Source organism: Pristiophorus japonicus, chromosome 1, assembly GCF_044704955.1.
Source record: "Pristiophorus japonicus isolate sPriJap1 chromosome 1, sPriJap1.hap1, whole genome shotgun sequence".
Classification (NCBI taxonomy): domain Eukaryota; kingdom Metazoa; phylum Chordata; class Chondrichthyes; family Pristiophoridae; genus Pristiophorus; species Pristiophorus japonicus.
The window spans coordinates 380,334,788-380,355,113 of NC_091977.1; the positions used below are offsets into that span (position 1 = coordinate 380,334,788).

At 39.8% G+C, this 20,326-nt stretch overlaps 1 protein-coding gene across 1 annotated transcript in view; it reads right to left on the reverse strand.

Moving 5' to 3' along the window:
- Positions 1-20,326, reverse strand: part of zfhx4 (zinc finger homeobox 4) — a 345,676-nt gene that overhangs the window by 51,684 nt on the left and 273,666 nt on the right. Inside the window, exon 5 of the mRNA XM_070891069.1 lies at positions 11,832-11,951. Within this exon, the coding sequence (XP_070747170.1) occupies positions 11,832-11,951 (120 nt within the window). The remainder of the gene's footprint in view (positions 1-11,831; positions 11,952-20,326) is intronic.

A 20,326-nucleotide genomic window follows, 5' to 3' on the forward strand; every position in this document is an offset into this window, starting at 1 on the left:
ATACACCAGGGTAGCCTTGAGGAAGAGTTCATAGAGTATATCCGGGATAGTTTTCTTGAACAGTACGTTGCGGAATCAACCAGGGAGCAGGCTATCTTAGATCTAGTACTGTGTAATGAGGCAAGATTAATAAATGATCTCGTAGTAAAGGATCCTCTCGGAATGAGTGACCAAAACATGGTTGAATTTGAAATTCAGTTGAAGGGTGAGAAAGTTGATCCTCAAACCAGGGTCCTAAGCTTAAATAAAGGAGACTACAAAGGTTTGAGGGCAGAGTTGGCTAAAGTGGATTGGGAAAATAGACTAAAGTATGGGACAGTTGATGAGCAGTGGCAAACATTTAAGGAATATTTTGTAACTCTCAACAAAAATATATCCCAATGAGAAGGAAAGACTATAAGAGAAGGGATGACCATCCATGGCTAACTAAGGAAATAAGGGATGGTATCTGTTATGTATGAATAAAGAGTCTGACCAGATACTGTGAGTTCAAAGTAAAGTGTGACCTTAGTCTTTTATTACAGGTCTCCAGAGTGCCTCTCCAGCCTGTGAGGTCTCCTTAAGTACAGGTGCTCCCAAAAGATTGTGGGATTCCTTGGGAATCCAGGGGATGAGCCCTCTGGTGGTTACACAAGGTGTTTACAGGTTTACATATATAACACTCCCCCCCCCCCCCCCCCCAAAGTCAATAGTGTAACTATTTACAAGGTGAGGCGATCTGGGGCCTTTCCCTGGTTGATTGTCTCGGTGCAAATGCTGGTTTTTGTGAGTCATTTGTTGGGCCCTCGCTGGGCTGCTGTGCAGCTGGCCTTGCTGGGCTGCCTGGTGTGGTGAATCCTGCTGGGCTACTGCGGGTGATGGGTTCTGCTTCGTGGTCAACTGCTGTGTCGATTGCCACTGGTGTGTGTGTTGGGGGGTCAAAAAGGTCGGGTCTAATGTGGATTGCTCTGGATAGTCTGCGAATCTGAGTTTGGTTTGGTCCAAGTGTTTCCTGTAGATGAGTCCATTTGAATGTTTGACCCGAAACACCCTACTCCCCTCTTTGGTGGTGGGAAGCCACTTGGGACCTTATACATAGTTCAATACAGGATCATTAATTTCAATTTTGTGTGACACATTGGCGCTATCATGATATGTACTTTGTTGAAGTCGCCTGCTCGCTACCTGTTCGTGTAGATCAGGGTGGACTAACGAGAGCCTTGTCTTAAGTGCCCTTTTCATGAGCAGTTCAGCAGGTGGAATTCCAGTGAGCGAGTGGGGTCTCGTGCGGTAACTAAGCAGGACTTGGGATAGGCGAGTCTGTAGTGAGCCTTCAGTTACCCTCTTCAAGCTCTGCTCGATTGTTTGCACTACTCTCTCTGCCTGACCATTGGATGCTGGTTTGAACGGGGCAGATGTAACATGTTTGATCCCATTGCGGGTCATGAACTCTTTGAACTCGGCACTGGTGAAACACGACCTGTTGTTGCTCACAAGGACATCAGGCAGGCCGTGCGTGACAAACATGCAGGCTTTCAGTGGTGGCAGCGGACGTGCTTGCCAATATTATCTCACATTCAATCCACTTGGAGTACGCATCTACAACCACGAGGAACATTTTACCCAAGAACGGGCCTGCATAATCGACATTTGGAGGGCCAAGACCATAAATTTAATGGCGCCTCCCTGGGTGCATTGCTTAACTGTGAACATGTGTTACATGTGTGCACGCAGGACTTGCTAAGTCCGCATCGATAGCGGGCCACCACACGTGGGATCTGGTTATCGCTTTCATCATTACAATGCCTGGGTGAGTACTGTGGAGATCACAATTTATAGTGTCCCAGCCGTTTTTGGGGACCACTACCCGATTACCCCAAGGAAGGCAGTCTGCCTGTATAGACATTTCATCTTTGCGCCACTGGTATGGCTTTATCTCTTCCTGCATTTCTAATGGGACACTGGACCAGCTCCCGTGAAGCACACAGGTTTTTACTAAGAACAGTAAGGGGTCCTGGCTCGTCCAGGTTCTAATCTGTCGGGTAGTAACAGGTGATTGCTCACTCTCAAGCTAATGAATCTGGGAAATTGCAACCAGTTGCTTATGCATCCAGAAGTCTGTCTAAGGCTGAGAGGGCCTACAGCATGATTGAAAAAGAAGCGTTATAATGTGTTTATGAGGTAAAGAAATTGCTTCAATATCTGTTTGAGCTCAAATTTGAATTGGAAACTGACCATAAGCCACTGATATCCCTCTTTTCTGAAAGTACCATGACTAAATCTGTGGGCTGTGCCATTTCCACCCCCGTGGTGGACAATGGTAGCCTACTGAGAGCATCGGCGCAGTTTTCTGTGCCTGGCCTGTGGCGGATGGCGTACTTGAATGCGGACAACGTGAATGCCCATCTCTGGATGTGGGCCGATGCACTCGTATTTATCTCCTTACTTTCAGAAAAAAGAAATATAAGTGGCTTATGGTCGGTTTCCAATTCAAATTTGAGCCCAAACAGATATTGATGCATTTTTTTTACCCCGTAAACACACGTTAACGCTTCTTTTTCAATCATACTATAGGCCCTCTCGGCCTTAGACAGACTTCTGGATGCATAAGCAACTGGTTGCAATTTTCCAGATTCATTAGCTTGTTGCAATTCACACCAGACACCGTATGACGACGCATCACATGCTAGTACCAAATGCTTACATGGATCATACAACACAAGCAACTTGTTTGAGCAAAACAGTTTCCTAGCTTTCTCAGTCATTTTCTTGGCTTTTACCCCATACCCATTCATCTCCTTTACACAGTAAGGCGTGTAGTGGTTCTAACAATGTGCTAAGACCCGGTAAGAAGTAACCAAAGTAGTTCAGAAACGACCGTAGCTCCGTCACGTTCTTTGGTCTCGGTGCGCCCTTGATTGCCTCCGTCTTCGAATCGGTGGGCCTGATGCCGTCCACCACGATTCTTCTTCCCAGGAACTCCACTTCAAGCGCCAGGAAAACGCACTTTGAGCGTTTTAAATTGAGCCCCACGTGGTTGAGCCGATTCAGAACCTCCTCCAGACTGTGTCTCGGCCTGTAACCAAGATGTCGTCCTGGAAGACCACGATGTGCGGGACCGACTTCAGTAACCTTTCCATGTTTCTCTGGAATATCACCGCGGCTGATCGAATCCCAAACGGGCATCTGTTGTAAATGAAGAGACCTTTGTGTGTGTTGATGCACGTGAGGCCCTTCGATGATTCATAAAAACATAGAAACATAGAAAATAGGTGCAGGAGTAGGCCATTCGGCCCTTCTAGCCTGCACCACCATTCAATGAGTTCATGGCTGAACATGCAACTTCAGTACCCCATTCCTGCTTTCTCACCATACCCCTTGATTCCCCCTAGTAGTAAGGACTACATCGAACTCCTTTTTGAATATATTTAGTGAATTGGCCTCAACAACTTTCTGTGGTAGAGAATTCCACAGGTTCACCACTCTCTGGGAACATTCTTCCTCCAGATCCTGCATCATGTAGGCCGAGGTCAAGTCCAGCTTCATGAACGTCTTTCCTCCCACCAGCGTCGCAAAAAGGTCGTCTGCTTTTGGTAGTGAGTATTGATCCTGCAGGGAGAAACGATTGATAGTTACTTTGTAATCACCACAGATTCTGACGGTGCAGTCTCCCTTGAGGACTGGAACAATCGGACTGGCCCACTCGTTGAACTCGATCGGCAAAATGATGCCCTCTCGTTGCAATCGGTCCAGCTCGATTTCCACCCTCTCTCTCATCATGTACGGTACTGCTCTCACCTTGTGATGGATGGGTCGCACCCCCGGAATTAGGTGGATCTGCACTTTTGCTCCTTGGAACTTCCCGATGACTGGTTCGAACAGCGAAGGGAACTTGTTTAAGACCTGGGCACACGAAGTGTTGTCGACGGGTGAGAGCACTCGGACGTTGTCCCAGTTCCAGCGTATCTTTCCCAGCCAGCTCCTGCCGAGCAGCGTGGGACCATCACCCGGTACTACCTAGAGTGGTAACTTGTGCACTGCTCCATCGTAGGAGACCTTTACAGTAGCACTGCCGATTACGGGAATCAGTTCCTTTGTGTAAGTTCTCAGTTTAGTGCGAATGGGAGTTAGGACTGACCTTGAGGCCTTGCTGCACCACAAATTATCGAAAGTTTTTTTGCTCATAATGGACTGGCTCGCGCCCGTGTCCAGCTCCATTGACACCGGGAGTCCATTTCATTCAACCTTCAGCATTATCGGGGGAAACTTTGTGGTAAATGTGTGCACCCCAGGTACCTCTGCCTCCTCGGTCTGAGGCTATGGTACTTCGTGATCCACCATGGATCTGTCCTCCTCTGCAACATGGTGGTCTGCAGGATTAGCAGGGTTTGCAGCTTGCCTGCACATATGTTGGAGGTGTCCCATTGTTCCACAGCCCTTACAAACGTACTCTTTGAAGCGGCATGAATGGAAATGATTATCACTCCCGCAGCATCATAGAAACATAGAAAATAGATGCAGGAGTAGGCCATTCAGCCCTTCGAGCCTGCACCGCCATTCAATAAGATCATGGCTGATCATTCCTTCAGTACCACTTTTCTGCTTTCTCTCCATACCCCTTGATCCCCTTAACCGTAAGGGCCATATCTAACTCCCTCTTGAATATGTCCAATGAACTGGCATCAACAACTCTCTGCGGCAGGGAATTCCACAGCTCTCTGAGTGAAGAAGTTTCTCCTCATTTCAGTCCTAAATGGCTTACCCCTTATCCTAAGACTATGACCCCTGGTTCTGGACTTCCCCAACATCGGGAACATTCTTCCCGCATCTAACCTGTCCAGTCCCGTCAGAATCTTATATGTTTCTATGAGATCCCCTCTCATCCTTCTAAACTCCAGTGAATAAAGGCCCAGTTGATCCAGTCTCTCCTCATATGACAGCCCAGCCATCCCTGGAATCAGTCTGGTGAACCTTCGCTGCACTCCCTCAACAGCAAGAATGTCCTTCCTTAGATTAGGAGACCAAAACTGAACACAGTATTCCAGGTGAGGCCTCACTAAGGCCCTGTACAACTGCATTAAGACCTCCCTGCTCCTATATTAAAATCCCCGAGCAATGAAGGCCAACATACCATTTGCCTTCTTCACCGCCTGCTCTACCTGTGTGCCCACTTTCAGTGACTGATGAACCATGACACCCAGGTCTCGTTGCACCTCCCCTTTTCCTAATCTGCCGCCATTCAGATAATATTCTGCCTGCGTGTTTTTGCTCCCAAAATGGATAACCTCACATTTATCCACATTATACTGCATCTGCCATGCATTTGCCCACTCACCTAACCTGTCCAAGTCACCCTGCAGCCTCTTAGCGTCCTCCTCACAGCTCACAGCACCACTCAGTTTAGTGTCATCTGCAAACTTGGAGATATTACACTCTATTCCTTCATTCAAATCGTTAATGTATATTGTAAAGAGCTGGGGTCCCAGCACTGAGCCCTGCGGCACTCCACTAGTCACTGCCTGCCATTCTGAAAAGGACTCTCTGCTTCCTGTCTGCCAACCAGTTCTCTATCCACGCCAGTACATTACCCCCAATACCATGCGCTTTCAGAAGGCTTTTGACAAGGTCCCGCACACCAATCTCTTGTGCGGGACCTTGTCAAAAGCCTTCTGAAAGTCAAAATATACTACATCAACTGGTTCTCCCTTGTCCACTCTGCTAGTTACATCTTCAAAAAATTCCAGAAGATTCGTCAAGCATGATTTCTCTTTCATAAATCCATGCTGACTTGGTCCGATCCTGTCACTGCTTTCCAAATGCGCTGCTATTTCATCCTTAATGATTGATTCCAACATTTTTCCCCACTGCTGATGTCAGGCTAACCGGTCTATAATTACCCGTTTTCTCTCCCTCCTTTTTTAAAAAGTGGTGTTACATTAGCTACCCTCCAGTCCATAGGAATTGATCCAGAGTCGATAGACTGTTGGAAAATGATCACCAATGCATCCACTATTTCTAAGGACACTTCCTTAAGTACTCTGGGATGCAGACTATCAGGCCCCGGGGATTTATCGGCCTTTAATCCCATCAATTTCCCTAACACAATTTCCCGCCTAATAAGGATATCTTTCAGTTCCTCCTTCTCACTAGACCCGCTGTCCCCTACTACATTCAGAACATTATTTGTATCTTCCTTTGTGAAGATAGAACTGAATTATTGGTTCAATTGGTCTGCCATTTCTTTGTTCCCCATTATAAATTCACCTGAATCCGACTGCAAGAGACCTATATTTGTCTTTACTAATCTTTTTCTCTTCACAAATTTATAGAAGCTTTTGCAGTCAGTTTTTATGTTCCCTGCAAGCTTCCCCTCGTAATCTATTTTCCCCCTCTTAATTAAACCCTTAGTCCTCCTCTGTTGAATTCTAAATTTCTCAGTCCTCAGGTTTGTTGCTTTTTCTAGCCAATTTATATGCCTCTTCCTTGGCTTGAACACTATCCTTAATTTCCCTTGTTAGCCATGGTTGAGCCACCTTCCCAGTTTTATTTTTACTCCAGACAAGGATGTACAATTGCTGAAATTCATCCATGTGATCTTTAAATGTTTGCCATTGCTTATCCACCGTCAACCCTTTAAGTATTCTCTGCCAGTCTATTCTAGCCAATTGTCACTGGTGGCAATGAACGCCTGTGCTATCGCTATGGCCTTACTCAAGGTTGGGGTCTCTACAGTCAAAAGTTTGCGAAGTATCACTTCATCGCCAATGCCAAGTACAAAGAAGTCCCTGAGCATGTGCTCCAAATGTCCTTCAAATTTGCAATGTCCTGCAAGGCGTCTTAGCTCAGCGACATAGCTTGCCACTTCCCGGCCTTCAGACATTTTGTATGTGTAGAACCGGTACCTCGCCATCAGAATGCTTTCCTTCGGGTTAAGATGCTCCCAGACCAGTGTGCACAAATCATCGTACAATTTCTCTGTGGGTTTCGCTCGAGCAAGTAGATTTTTCATGAGGCCATACGTTGGTGCCCCGCAAACAGTGAGGAAAATCGCCCTTCGTTTGGCAGTGTTCGCTTCTCCTTCCAGCTCGTTGGCCACGAAATATTGGTCGAGTCACTCCACGAAGGTTTCCCAATCATCTCCCTCCAAAAATTTCTCCAGGATGCCCGCTGTTCTCTGCATCGTTCCGGTGGGATTCGTCATCTGTATATCGTCGCCAGTTGTTATGTATTAATAAAGAGTTTGACCAGATACTGTGAGCTTAAAGTAAAGTGTGACCGTAGTCTTTTATTACAGGTCTCCAGAGTCCCTCTCCAGCCTGTGATGCCTCCTTAAGTAAAGTTCTCCCAAGGGATTGTGGGATCCCTTGGGACTCCAAGGGATGAGCCCTCTGGTGGTTACACAAGGTATTTACAGATTTACATATATAACAGTATCAAATTGAAAACAAGGGCATACAATGTGGCCAAGACTAGTCGGAGGCCATAGGATTGGGAATTTTTTTAATGCCAGCAAAGAATGAGTAAAAAAGTGATAAAGAAAGGGAAGATAGATTATGCAAGTAAACTAGCACAAAATGTAAAAACAGATAGTAAGAGTTTCTACAGGTACATAAAAAGGAAAAGAGTGGCTAAAGTAAATGTTGGTCCCCTAGAGGATGAAACTGGGGAATTAATAATGGAGAATAGGGAAATGGCAGAGACGTTGAACAAATATTTTGCATCGGTCTTCACAATTGAAGACACTAAAAACATCCCAATCAAGGGGCTATAGGGAAGGAGGAACTTATACAATCACTATCACTAATGAAGTAGTACTTGGCAAAATAATGGGACTAAAGGCGGACAAGTCCCCTGGACCTAATGGCTAACATCCTCGGGTCTTAAAAGTGGCTGCAGAGATAGTGGATGCATTGGTTGTAATCTACCAAAATTCCCTGGATTCTGGGGTGCTCCCAGTGGATTGGAAAACTGCAAATGTAATGTCCCTATTTAAAAAAGGAGGCAGACAAAAAGCAGGAAAATATAGACCAGTAAGCCTAACATCTACCGTTGGGAAAATGCTTGAGTCCATTATTAAGGAAGCTGTAGCGGGACATTTGGAAAAGGATGATTCAATCAGGCAGAGTCAGCATCGTTTTATGAAAGGGAAATCATGTTTGACAAATTTGCTGGAGTTCTTTGAGGATGTAACGAGCAGGGTGGATATGGGGGAACCAGTGGATGTGGTGTATTTAGATTTCCAAAAGGCATTCGATAAGGTGCCAGATAAGAGGTTACAGCATAAGATAAAATTTCACGGGGTTGGGGGTAATATATCAGCATGGTTAGCGGATTGGCTAACTAACAGAAAACAGAGTCGAGATAAATGGGTCATTTTCTGGTTGGAAAACAGTGACTAGTGGAGTGCTGCAGGGATCAGTGCTGGGTCCTCAACTATTTAGAATCTATATTAATGACTTAGATGAAGGGACCGAGTGTAATGTAGCCAAGTTTGCTGATGACACAAAGATGGGTGGGAAAGCAAATTGTGAGGAGGACATAAAAAATCTGCAAAGGAATATAGATAGGCTAAGTGATTGGGCAAAAATTTGGCAGATGGAGTATAATATGGGAAAATGTGAAGTTATCCATTTTGGCAGAAATAATAGAAAAGCAAATTATAATTTAAATGGAGAAAAATGGCAAAGTGCTGCAGTACAGAGGGACCTGGGGGTCCTTGTGCATGAAACATAAAAAGTTAATATGCAAGTACAGCAAGTAATCAGGAAGGCAAATGGAATGTTGGCCTTTATTGCAAGGGGGATAGAGTTTAGAGAAGTCCTGCTACAACTGTACAGGGTATCGGTGAGGCCATACCTGGAAACTGCATACAGTTTTGGTCTCCGTATTTAAGGAAGGATATACTTGCATTGGAAGCTGTTCAGAGAAGGTTCACTCGGTTGATTCCGGAGCCGAGGGGGTTGACTTAAGAAGTTAGCTTGAGTAGGTTGGGTCTATACACATTGGAGTTCAGAAGAATGAGAGGTGATCTTATTGAAACATATAAGATAATGAGAGGGCTCGACAAGGTGGATGCAGAGAGGATATTTCTACTCATAAGGGAAACTAAAACTCGGGGACATAGTCTCAGAATAAGGGGCCGCCCATTTAAAACTGAGATGAGGAGGAATTTCTTCTCTCAGAGGGTTGTAAATCTGTGGAATTTTCTGCCCCAGAGAGCTGTGGAGGCTGGGTCATTGAATATATTTAAGGCGGAGATAGACAGATTTTTGAGTGATAAGGAAATAAAGGGTTATGGGGAGCGGGCAGGGAAGTGGAGCCGAGTCCATGATCAGATTAGCCATGATCTTATTGAATGGTGGAGCAGGCTCGAGGGGCCAAATGGCCTACTCCTGCTCCTATTTCTTATGTTCTTATGCACTTGACAGTACAATGTACAGTTGCATTGGCATAGCATTTAATCGAACAAAAACTATGCATTGCAATTAATTATAAAACATCTTAAATAATGTTTTCAAAAATATGAATATTAAACTCATTTTGAGTCTTGTAAGTTTGGAATGATTTAATTCAGGGAGAAAAGTACTTTGCCTCAGACATGTTGAATGTATTAACTAAATTTACAGCATCACAAATTTCATATTTACAAGGTATTCATCTCATGCAACTTTAATTTAATGATTTCAGTACTACATTTTTGACTTTCAAAATACACATTGATTCTTTTGTATTTAAACTTCAATAGCATCATTCTGTACATTTCAAGTGCTGACTGTAAAATTATAGACATTTTCTGATCCACAGAACGTTTCTCAGTCCACAGCATTACTAAAATACAATTTCTAAAATTAAAAATTTGTTTTAACGTGAATTTTGGTGCTAAATCTCTACTACAGTCCATCATGAGTTAATTGGTTTCAAACATTTAAATGACTTGAGTTAAATAGAATACAATAGCAGACATAGTGCTTTTCCATTACATTTTACATCTCTTGTCATTGATGTGAAATACAGAGATGGAAAAGTAGGTTAACCATTACTGACCCATAGTTCAAATGGCAGCATTTAAATGTCAAACTCAGTCATGCATCAAGCCCTAAGCTCAAACTTTGCACTAGTATGCCTACAATTGGATAAGAATACTTTTTTTCAGTATTTTTTTTACAAAGCTTCTCAATGAGCAGAATTTCTTATGAAGAAAATTGCTTAAAAATCAGATTTGTTGCTTACAAATTCAGTGCCCTTGATGTCTTAGTTTTATTTCACTGCACCTATCAGGCATTATGACTTCACTTCTTAGTGCATGCCTAAATTATATTCAAATAATAAAAATAAATTAATGTTTGTGAATAAGGAAAGCTTGCTCACAAACGAAGATATATCTGTTGGTAATTTTGCTTGGAATAATGAAGGTTAATTTACATCTTACTTGTGTTTACTGTATTATTAAAACTGTTCCCTTAAGCCATGTCAGAAACACATTACATCTATGCAGTGCAGAACTAAGCTGGAGTTTATCCAGATTAATACATTTGCATTGAAAATGTAATTTCGATTATAATTAATCTAAAGTGACACTAGATTAAAATGACAATATAAATGAGATATTGGTGAGTTCTGCTTCACCAGATGAATTTTTGGCCCAGTAAAAGCTACTTGTACTTAAGGTCTTGAATTCTGCTTCCTGATTGTTCCAATGTACCAATTACTGAGATAAACTAATGTGTGCAACAACATGGTGACACAAGTACTCTAATGCTGGAAAAAAATGACAAGGGTTTAGCTACTAACTGGGCTTTATTTTACTGGGGCCCATATTGTATAATCCGGAGTGATTTTGAAATTGTGAAAATCAAACTGAAACGTGAAGATCTATTTTCCTGATGCACAGTCAATTGGCCGGAATTGAAACTTGCCGAGGAGCAGTGATGCAAATAAAGATACCAATTGTAATATGCTTACTAAAATTATTTTTTTTAATCTTCATGTAAGGCAGCAGTGTTGTCTTTAAAAAAAAAATAGTGTGTATTTATTTTCACAGACTCATTTTGGAGCTCATATCTTTTGGGTATAAAAAGACATACGACTACCTAGAACCAATAGCCTTTAACCTATTTCACTGCTTCTACTTTACCGCATCTAACATAATGTAACTGTGCCTAACACGCCTAAAAAGACAGCTAACGTAATATTATTTTTTGACTGCAGTTTTCTCTTTGATACAAAACTCAGAAAAAATTACAAACTAAGAAAAAAATACAGAAAATCATGCACCCTGCAATATCTGCCAAGTAAAATAGAGAAAGGAGCCTGTGGTATTTATACCAGATGCTGGTTTTTATGCAAGATGCGATTAAAGCAGGACAATTTCTGCAAAAAGCATTAATTTAGAATTTATTGCTCAGGTAGAGAAGGCTGCTTTGTATTACTAAGGAAAATGACAACAAAAAGTAGACTGAAAGGCCTCTGGTCAGCGATACTGATATGCCTCACCATAATGGAAAAAATACATGATTGGTATCTAATCCTGAGCTTAAACAAAATTAATATGTCATCAGAGGAATCACAAGTACAGCAAAGATTAATGAAAGGCGCTTAAAATTACAAGCACGTAAACTTATTTGATTAAAAAATAATCTCACTGGCCATTCTGTAATATTCTTCAACTTATCCGCATCTATCCTGTCAGATGGTTATGATTAAAAATAGGTCAGCGTGAGGCTACTGATAGAAATCACATGTAAAACACACATGTGATGAACATGATTGAGACGGGGGAGGGGAACTGAGCAAATAATATTAAGATCAAAGAAAGTTTAATATGGAAAAATGACAAAATCTACAAGTATTACCAGAGTCTTTGTCAGACTTCTTGTTTTCTTTGTTGTCTTTTTCACTTGTATCCTTGTTATCAGTAGCAGCAGCTGGAACAGTGGTTTTACCAGGTCCTTCAGAGTCTTCACTCTGCTCGTCTGCAATTAAAAATATATAGGAGATTAGGATAGCAGATTACAAACTGTGCAGGATTTGTTTAGGGGAAACATTTACTGTATTCTGTACCTTGTACTTCACAGATAGTAAAAAGTAAAAAATACAGCATATGCTGTTCCGTACTAATTTCAACGCTTTTACTCTGCTTTGGAAGGTTAACTATAATCCAAGTAAAATACTATTCACCACTTGTAAATCTAAAGTAATGTATTTAATTGCATATGTGGATACAAAATTTAAATAATGTTAAACTTTAGATGTTTCTCACAACAGCCATAAAAATGATTATAGAACACATATCAACATCTGTTGATATGTGATAATAGAAAATTGATAGTTTAATTGTATACCGGATTTTATTGTCAATATATAATTTAATATAGTCAAGCACAACATTTACTGAATGGCATAATAGAAAATTGAACTAATTCAGCTTTTTGGTCATTTTGTATTGATTGGAGAATGTATGATTCATTTTCGAAAAGATGATTACCTATAGGGGGCACTCTTTTAGGTACAAATGTAATATTCTCTCGATCAGCATACAGTTGACGCCCATTTAAAATGCTTACTAAAGACAGATTACATTGTATACCTCCATCTATATCTATAGCCAAATCTATAAATGCAAAAGCTGACACCAATTTAAATAGTTATGTATTCTTCCAAGCTGTAATGGTGCTGGATTAATCTGTTAATGCAGTTAGCTGCATGGCTCGGGTTATGCAGCACTAATCCATGAAATGCCCACTGTTCATTTTCATCCTGTGATCATTTGTCTCTCACTGTGTTGATGTCACAGTTTAATGAATTTTTAGCAGTCTGAGTAATGCCAGATAACCAGGCCCGCAACTCCCACAGCACTGCATGCTGCGTTCATTGCACTGCAAAATAAAAATCATATTTGCAGGTCCCGGTAGGCATTAAACAAATTAGGAGATGGAAAGAAAATGGCACAGTATCCTGTCGGTCAAAGCAAAAGACTGCACTCATCAGATTCATAAAATCTTAATAACCATAAGAATTGACCCTGAGGAGGCAAATAGGTCCCAAGCACACTGACATATCATCCCCCAGCCCTTGTTTGATAAGCAATGCTTTTGTTAACTGACTAAGACAAGGTAACCCCTTAAGTTCCATATTACTATACCATTTTACATTTAAGCACAACACATCAACTCAGGAATAAATATAACATAACATTTTCATTGCAAATGCTATAGTGATTGAAGGGGGAAAAATGAGCGCACTCTGAATGCTATGTTTTATTGATAGTGTTCTGACAGCAGGATGATATATTCTCTGTCATATGCAGCAGCTGGTTACAAAAATTGCTAGTTTAGCACTAAGATGACTTTTGGGTGACAGCATTCCAAAATTCTGAAATGCAGAAATAATAAACCTGAGTGCCATGCTCAATCAGTGGATTAAAAACATTCTACTCAGATATACAATACAATGTTTGCTTTTACATACAGGTACAGATTGTTTAATTTTATTTTTCAATTTGAAATCAATTCAATTTATTTGCTAGACATATTAGATGATAGGAGTAGATTTTACCTTTACACAAAGACAAGAAATGGGATCATTTTAAACTGATCTCTTTTAATCCATCTCAAGGGTGTGTTAAAAACAGATTGATCTAAATTGATTTGTACCTTGATGTGTACAGATTAACCCGCTTCAGATTGATTAGAATTGGTTTTCAAACTCTATTGGACTGCATCTACTCCCCCTTATTTGTCTCTATGGTAGCATTTCAGTATTTTACCGATCTTGATTGTTAATCAAAGCGGTGACACTGCAAGCTTGCTGGTCGCAGTAGGTGGACAAGGCAGTATTTGTAAAGGTGGTATGGGAGCACAGTTTGGGCTGCTGAGAGTCTGTGATCATGACCTGATAGGGCTGTGTTAATGCCAAGTGCACACAAGGCTCATATCCAGTGTCGGGCCCTACAACCTTAGAAAGCTTGTGAAAGACCTTTCTTTCTCATCCTTGAGAATTTATGCATTGTTCTTTCACTGGATTTACTGACCCATTTCCCGTGGGCGAGGAAATGAAGTGTCACGGAGTGTCCTTACCTTCGGGGGACATGAAATTTTCAAGGCTATCACGGCACACATTAATAAAACATGGTGTGTTAAAAGGCAAATTATGAACCCAGTAAGAGTGACTATCATCTGGGTCTCATCAGTCAGTTTGCTCGGTCCTCTTCTGCCTTTCTGGTATGTGTTTTAAGAGCAAGAGAAATTCCCAGACATGTTCTCCTATACATCATCATGGAGTCTGACCCTGGCCTGACCCTCACAACAGTTTGACTAATCTGAACGTGAACAAAGACTTTGTGTCAGCAGCACAGAGCAACTGTGGGATAGACTCTCCCTATCAACTTAATAGCAAACAGCAGTGCTGAGGCTATAACTTTAGAGGGTTCCAACGTGCCACAAACAAATAAATCTCTGAGGTAAACTGTCCGCCAGATTCATATTTTTATCCTTTTACCTCTCTATTTGCTTGAATGCAGCAAAAAGAAATTATTTGTAAAAGAGCAACAGAGGCTTGTTAGAAACTAGAAGCTGTTTATAGAAAAATACATATTTTAAATCCTAAGACAGGCTACAGTACTATTTCAATTAGACTCCTATGTGCAGTAAAATGTTAAATCCTGCTTGTACTATATTTAGATTAAGATATAAATTCCACAGGAAAAAAAAATCCTATCTGGTTTGATAACAAAGTGTACACAGTTTTTCCACCTTTTCCTTTAAAAAAGAGCTCTGATTTTTCTCATTGCATCTACTACTAAATGTGAGATCATGTACTGCAGAGATTAAAAAGAATGACTGTCGAGTAATATTTCCCTGGTTACAAGGAAAAGACTAAAGTGTATCAAATTAATGGCTGAAGGAGGACATGGCAGTCTATTTGCCTAATACATTTCTCATTAGAAAATGTGAGACTTTCAAGGCCACAGGGTCTAAATGGAGCTCAGGGTACTTTTTAATGCACAAGGTTTATTACATGCTGTGGTAAAAATGGGCACGCTGCCATTCTCAATGTCGGAGCTATAGCTTTTCTTAATTATAATCAAAATTAATTAGTTGAAACTCCAGGGTTAGGTGATCTCCAAAGTGAGTTCAATGATATTTTTAACTGTCTTTTTTTAAAAGATATATCACATTCTCACAGTTGTGCCGAATATGATAAATAAGCTTATGCTTGAGCAATCATTCTCTTTACTCAGGAAAACTAACAGTTTAAATTTCAGTTTAAATATATATCCTTTTATTCTAGATATGAAATGCACAGAAAAATATGGTTTTGAACAACATTTCTGACAGAAAATGGCTAAAATGTCTATTATGGAGATTATGCTAATGGCACAAGAGCATTAAACAGCAGAATAAAAATAACATTAGCCTAACACATTTTAACAAGGAGATATAAGAATCTAGTTCTAATCAGTTCAATGTTTTTAATCCATATTTTGCACATGCTGTTTGGAGGATAACCACAATTAATGTCTGAAGCCCACGTGCTTTAATTAAAATGATTCATAATATTTTGTTCTAACCTCAAGTTTCCCCCCCTCCTCTTGATAGATGGAACACTCTAGTATTGTAAATGGTTCTATCCAGGGTCAAGAGCAAGAGCCTTCTCCTTCCACCATATATAGTACAAAAGCTCTAAGGGGAATCAAGTTCAAATATCATCTTCAAATGAAAATGGCTCTGAATTCTGACCCTCTGAATGAACATTCCCGCTTTACTATTAGCTTTAAGTGCCTCCCCCTACAATTCATTAATTAAAAACAGAGTCACGATTTTTAGCCAAAGAAATGTTTAACTTATTGATGGACAATGGATTTATAAGATAAAGCAGAAAATGCAAAACATACTTAATTTATAAAAAAGATTGTGGACTAACAAGAAAAGATCCCAGAAGTTGTGATTATCTTTTACAAATACTAAAGAAAAGAACACTTTTAGTGTGAAACCCTCCATTTCACACGTAGTCTCTGTTTCTAGAGATGAGATTTCATTACTGTTCTCTGCTTTAATTTTGTCACTTTAAACACTCAGGATGCTGCACCCTGATGTTAGACCTCAACTGCCCAAGCAGCAGCTTTCAGTCTCTTTCAGGAATCTCTGAGATCAAACTCTGTCTTCTTCTGCTTATGGGTAAGTAATAATGACTTAAGAACAAAACCCTCTGACATACTGACAAAACTATCAGGTTTCGTGTGAAAGTTAAAAGCATAACTACTAGGATATACATCTCACCCGAATTATGGCATGGTCTTTGGAAGTCGTGCATTATGTGGATTATAATGAAGTTCATGCCATAGCAAATATCCTGTAACAATACCATGAAATGTGACCTAAAAACAATGAGAGCGGAAGTTCAGTAGTCTTAGAATAGATGAAGTCTATTGTGTGCAACTGATTCGTATTGAGCATGGGGTATAGTATGTATTCTATGTAAACCTAAACTGAGATGCACTACTGCTGACAATGAAATCCACAAATGATTTTCAAACCTACTGCAGTCACCTACTATCATAGTAGGTTTGCTATACAATAATCATAGCAGTTGTTCCAAATGCAAACAAAACAAGTTTTGAGTCATTGTGTTCACTTTACATTGAGTTTGGGGGGAAGAAAAGGCTTAAGATTTTGATCTTTTGCGATAGTAAAAAACAGCCCGTTTTACATCTCTCCCGATTTCAACCGAAATAAAAATCGGGAGAGGTGGAAATCGGACTGCCGATTCGCTGTCACTTGTTTTACACTATCGACAAAATCTACTCCTAGGCCTCATAGGTACCCTGGGAGATCATTCACAAATTGTCAGTTTTGCATGACTGATAAATGTCAAGACTTCATTACAGTTACTCATGTGAATGTGATATTTGTGACAGCACCCAAAATAAATGTGATATGTAAGAAAAATGTTTCCACCTGTCCAAAGGAAACCCTAGTTAGATCCAATAGAAAGGGTGTGACACTGCTGCAATGCCAGGTCCATAGTTGCTAATAATGTAGACATGAGCCCTGCCAGTGACTTTAAAAAAACACATTTTATCTCAAGAGGATTTTTGACAATATTGTAGGTAGAGAATACTTTGGGCAATGGGCTCTAGACCCACAAAATATGCACACCTGCTACTACTGAAAGAAATGTCAGTGCCATTATCATAGAATAATATTCTTAGGTACTCCAAAATTCTTTCCTTTACCTGAATGAAGGACAGTAAACATAGATGTAAGAAGGGGGAGGGAGTAAATCAGATAAACAAGCACACACATACATACAGATAGGATTTGATATCACAAGATACTGGATATATACTTCACATTTTTGTTGTGACCCATGCAAGTCAGTGTTTGATTGCCTTTAGTGATATATTTGTGAAGATCTCACAGAAATCAGTACACTGTTCACAATAAGATCCAAAACCAGAAGCTGACACCTATTTTATCACAAACTGGAGATTAGTCTTAATTTTAGTATGCTATTGCACTTATATCACTGTCATAGCCCCAGAGCAAAGTGACAAAACAGTACCCTGGGAAATGGGCTCTATTCACAGGTCACAACTTTGATAACCTAAGCAACTATTGATTCAGTTTGGGATTTTATGAACTGAGGAATTAGGTGATCTAGAACATTATTATTAAGGAAAGTATATCTATCTCAGCTTCAGTTTACAAAAGCTATGCTCAACATATCTGCTGTAGTGGTAATAAATGGGGGGGGACTTTGTGTGGAACAAAATCTGCAGCTGCTAATGAATATATATCTCGATAGCCAAAGTGACTAAGAAACAAGCGTGTCTACATTATAAATTCAACAGAATGGGTGAACTCTGTTCACTTTGCTGAACCCAAGCAATAAAAAAGTCTAATAAAAATATATTTTTCTTTTAGAATAGTTAATGGCAGAAAATATCTGCTTCAGACTTATGGAGCTTTTATGTTTTTTCATAAACTAGTTTTTAAAGAAAACCATAACAGCACCTTCCTCCCGCCATCACACTGTATGGCTCTGTTGAGTTATGCTTAGAAAGTTCTAGAGACAAATATGGGTTAGCATTTCCATCGTGTGCTATTTTTAAGGAATTGGTTAATGCTTTTGTGTGAAATTCTTCCTCTTTCTAATTTAGCAAAGGTATTAATGCATCGTTTAGTTAAATCAGTGAACAGTGAAATGTCACCTGAAAGCATTAACCAATTATCTTAAAGTAGTGCACAAAGGAATATGTACACCAACTTGCTCCAGAAATCTTTCACTTCAAACAGTCTACTTGTACTTTCATTGTTGATTTTTCTAATGCTAATTTTGTGCATTTCTACAGCTCATACACTAATAATGTGTGTTATATATCAGACTGAAAAATTGAAACCCCCATGAAATGAATGTATCCATTTTAGCCATTTCTAACAGAAAATAAAGGATACCTGGGAGTGATTACAAGGCTGCAATCTAATTTACGGTTCAGACGATCTCATCAACCATGAGAATGGACTCAAGCGGTTTAAAACAATCATTTAAACTACTCAATTAGATTACAGCCTTGAAATCCCTCCCCCATATTTTCCATTATTTAGAAGTATATGGTTTCAGTTTTATGTGGGGGTTGTATTCTGCTTTTGGTTATTGGTTTTTGTGTTGGTGGTGGTTTTCCATGCCAATGCCAACAGTCAGTATAATCCTGCTCTGAGCCATGACACCATTCGGAAGGATTAACACGTATGACGTTATTCCTACTGGTTTATTGAGAAAAATCTATAGTTGATTACAACAACTTGCAATATAGCATCTTTAACATAGTAAAAAGTCCCAAGGCGCTTCACAGGACCATTATCAGACAAAGTTTTAGAGTGAGCCATAAAGTATGCATCGATTATGCTCACCAAATATTACGCTATTGCACTGAATACAGTATTGGCTAGTTGTATAATATAAGCTAAGCAATGCAAGAATTTTTTACACTACAGTTAAGCCCATCAGTGCATGAGATCAGTTTGGCTTCGGATCCTGCTAATTAACTAATGTGCAATGAATGGATCATGTGTCATTTGACTGTTGATCTATAAAACTCATATCATTATTTTTCACCAGAAGGTGTTGTTGTTTTTCACTTTTGATTCACAGCTATACTTCATCTTGATTCATACATTTCACAAGAATTTATAAAATAATTGCTTTGCTACTAATTTGGAAGTCAGTTTTAAATGGTTCTCTCTACTTTAAAGAATGACCACAAATAGATCAAATAAACATCCACAAATAAATAATACAGTAAAGAACTACAGGGCATGTGGCCCAACTCCTACACCCTTACATTAACTGGAGTAAGGATCTTTCAATCCAAAGTGACCAGATCTATGGGGAGGAGTCACAATAATGATAGCCTTCTTATTACAGCACATAACTGACTTGATCTGTCAGCAGGGTGAACTGAATTAAATGTAATTATTTTGTACTGTGCGTAGCCATCGGTACTGTATGCTTATTCACAGCATAATACAGCAATAGCAGCTGCTTATTCCAGCCAACTCAACTGACCACATTCATCACCAAATGCCTCAATTTCACTCAAGGTCAGAACATTAAGGCAGCAACCACTAATCAGCCATATTTCATGAGGAGCTCACAGGAACCAACCAAACATGCTGTGTCTCAGTTGAAATATATACTTGCATTTTAATAGCGTGAAAACCTCACAGGTGTCTAATTTGAATGATTGTAGAATTTTTTCCTCAGAATCTATACTTTTAGATACTGAAGTTAGCATGGTAATTCAAACAGAATAATTGTGATAATTAACTTCCGTTATTACAACATTAATGGAAAGAAATATCAATCATCTGTTTGCAGTATACTCATTTTATGTATAGAATACAAAAAAGGCCTACATCCAATGCCATATTGCAGCAGATGTATTTGAATGGATGGATTTATTCTCAACAAGCTCAAGCAGCACAGGAAACAGCAATTGATCTAAAACTGCATGCAGGTTAAAAAAATATGGAAATGGTATCTTAATATTCTGTCAGTGAATATTGCTTATATCATTGTTCTTGCAACAGGACAACCAGCCTGATGGAAACAATTATTATTGCATTAAAAATAATCAAGATAAAATCCTTTCCATTCTGATATTTTTCTTCTTTTTCCATGTTTATTAAAAGCTGATTTTAAACATCTGTCTCTTAATTGTTTCATCTATATAGATGCCGAAGGGTAAACATTTCACACACGCCCTCCAACATGACCTGTGGTTAGACAGAAAACAGTTTTACCAGTCACCACGCAGCTTCCTGTCTATAACTTCTGAAGGCACTGG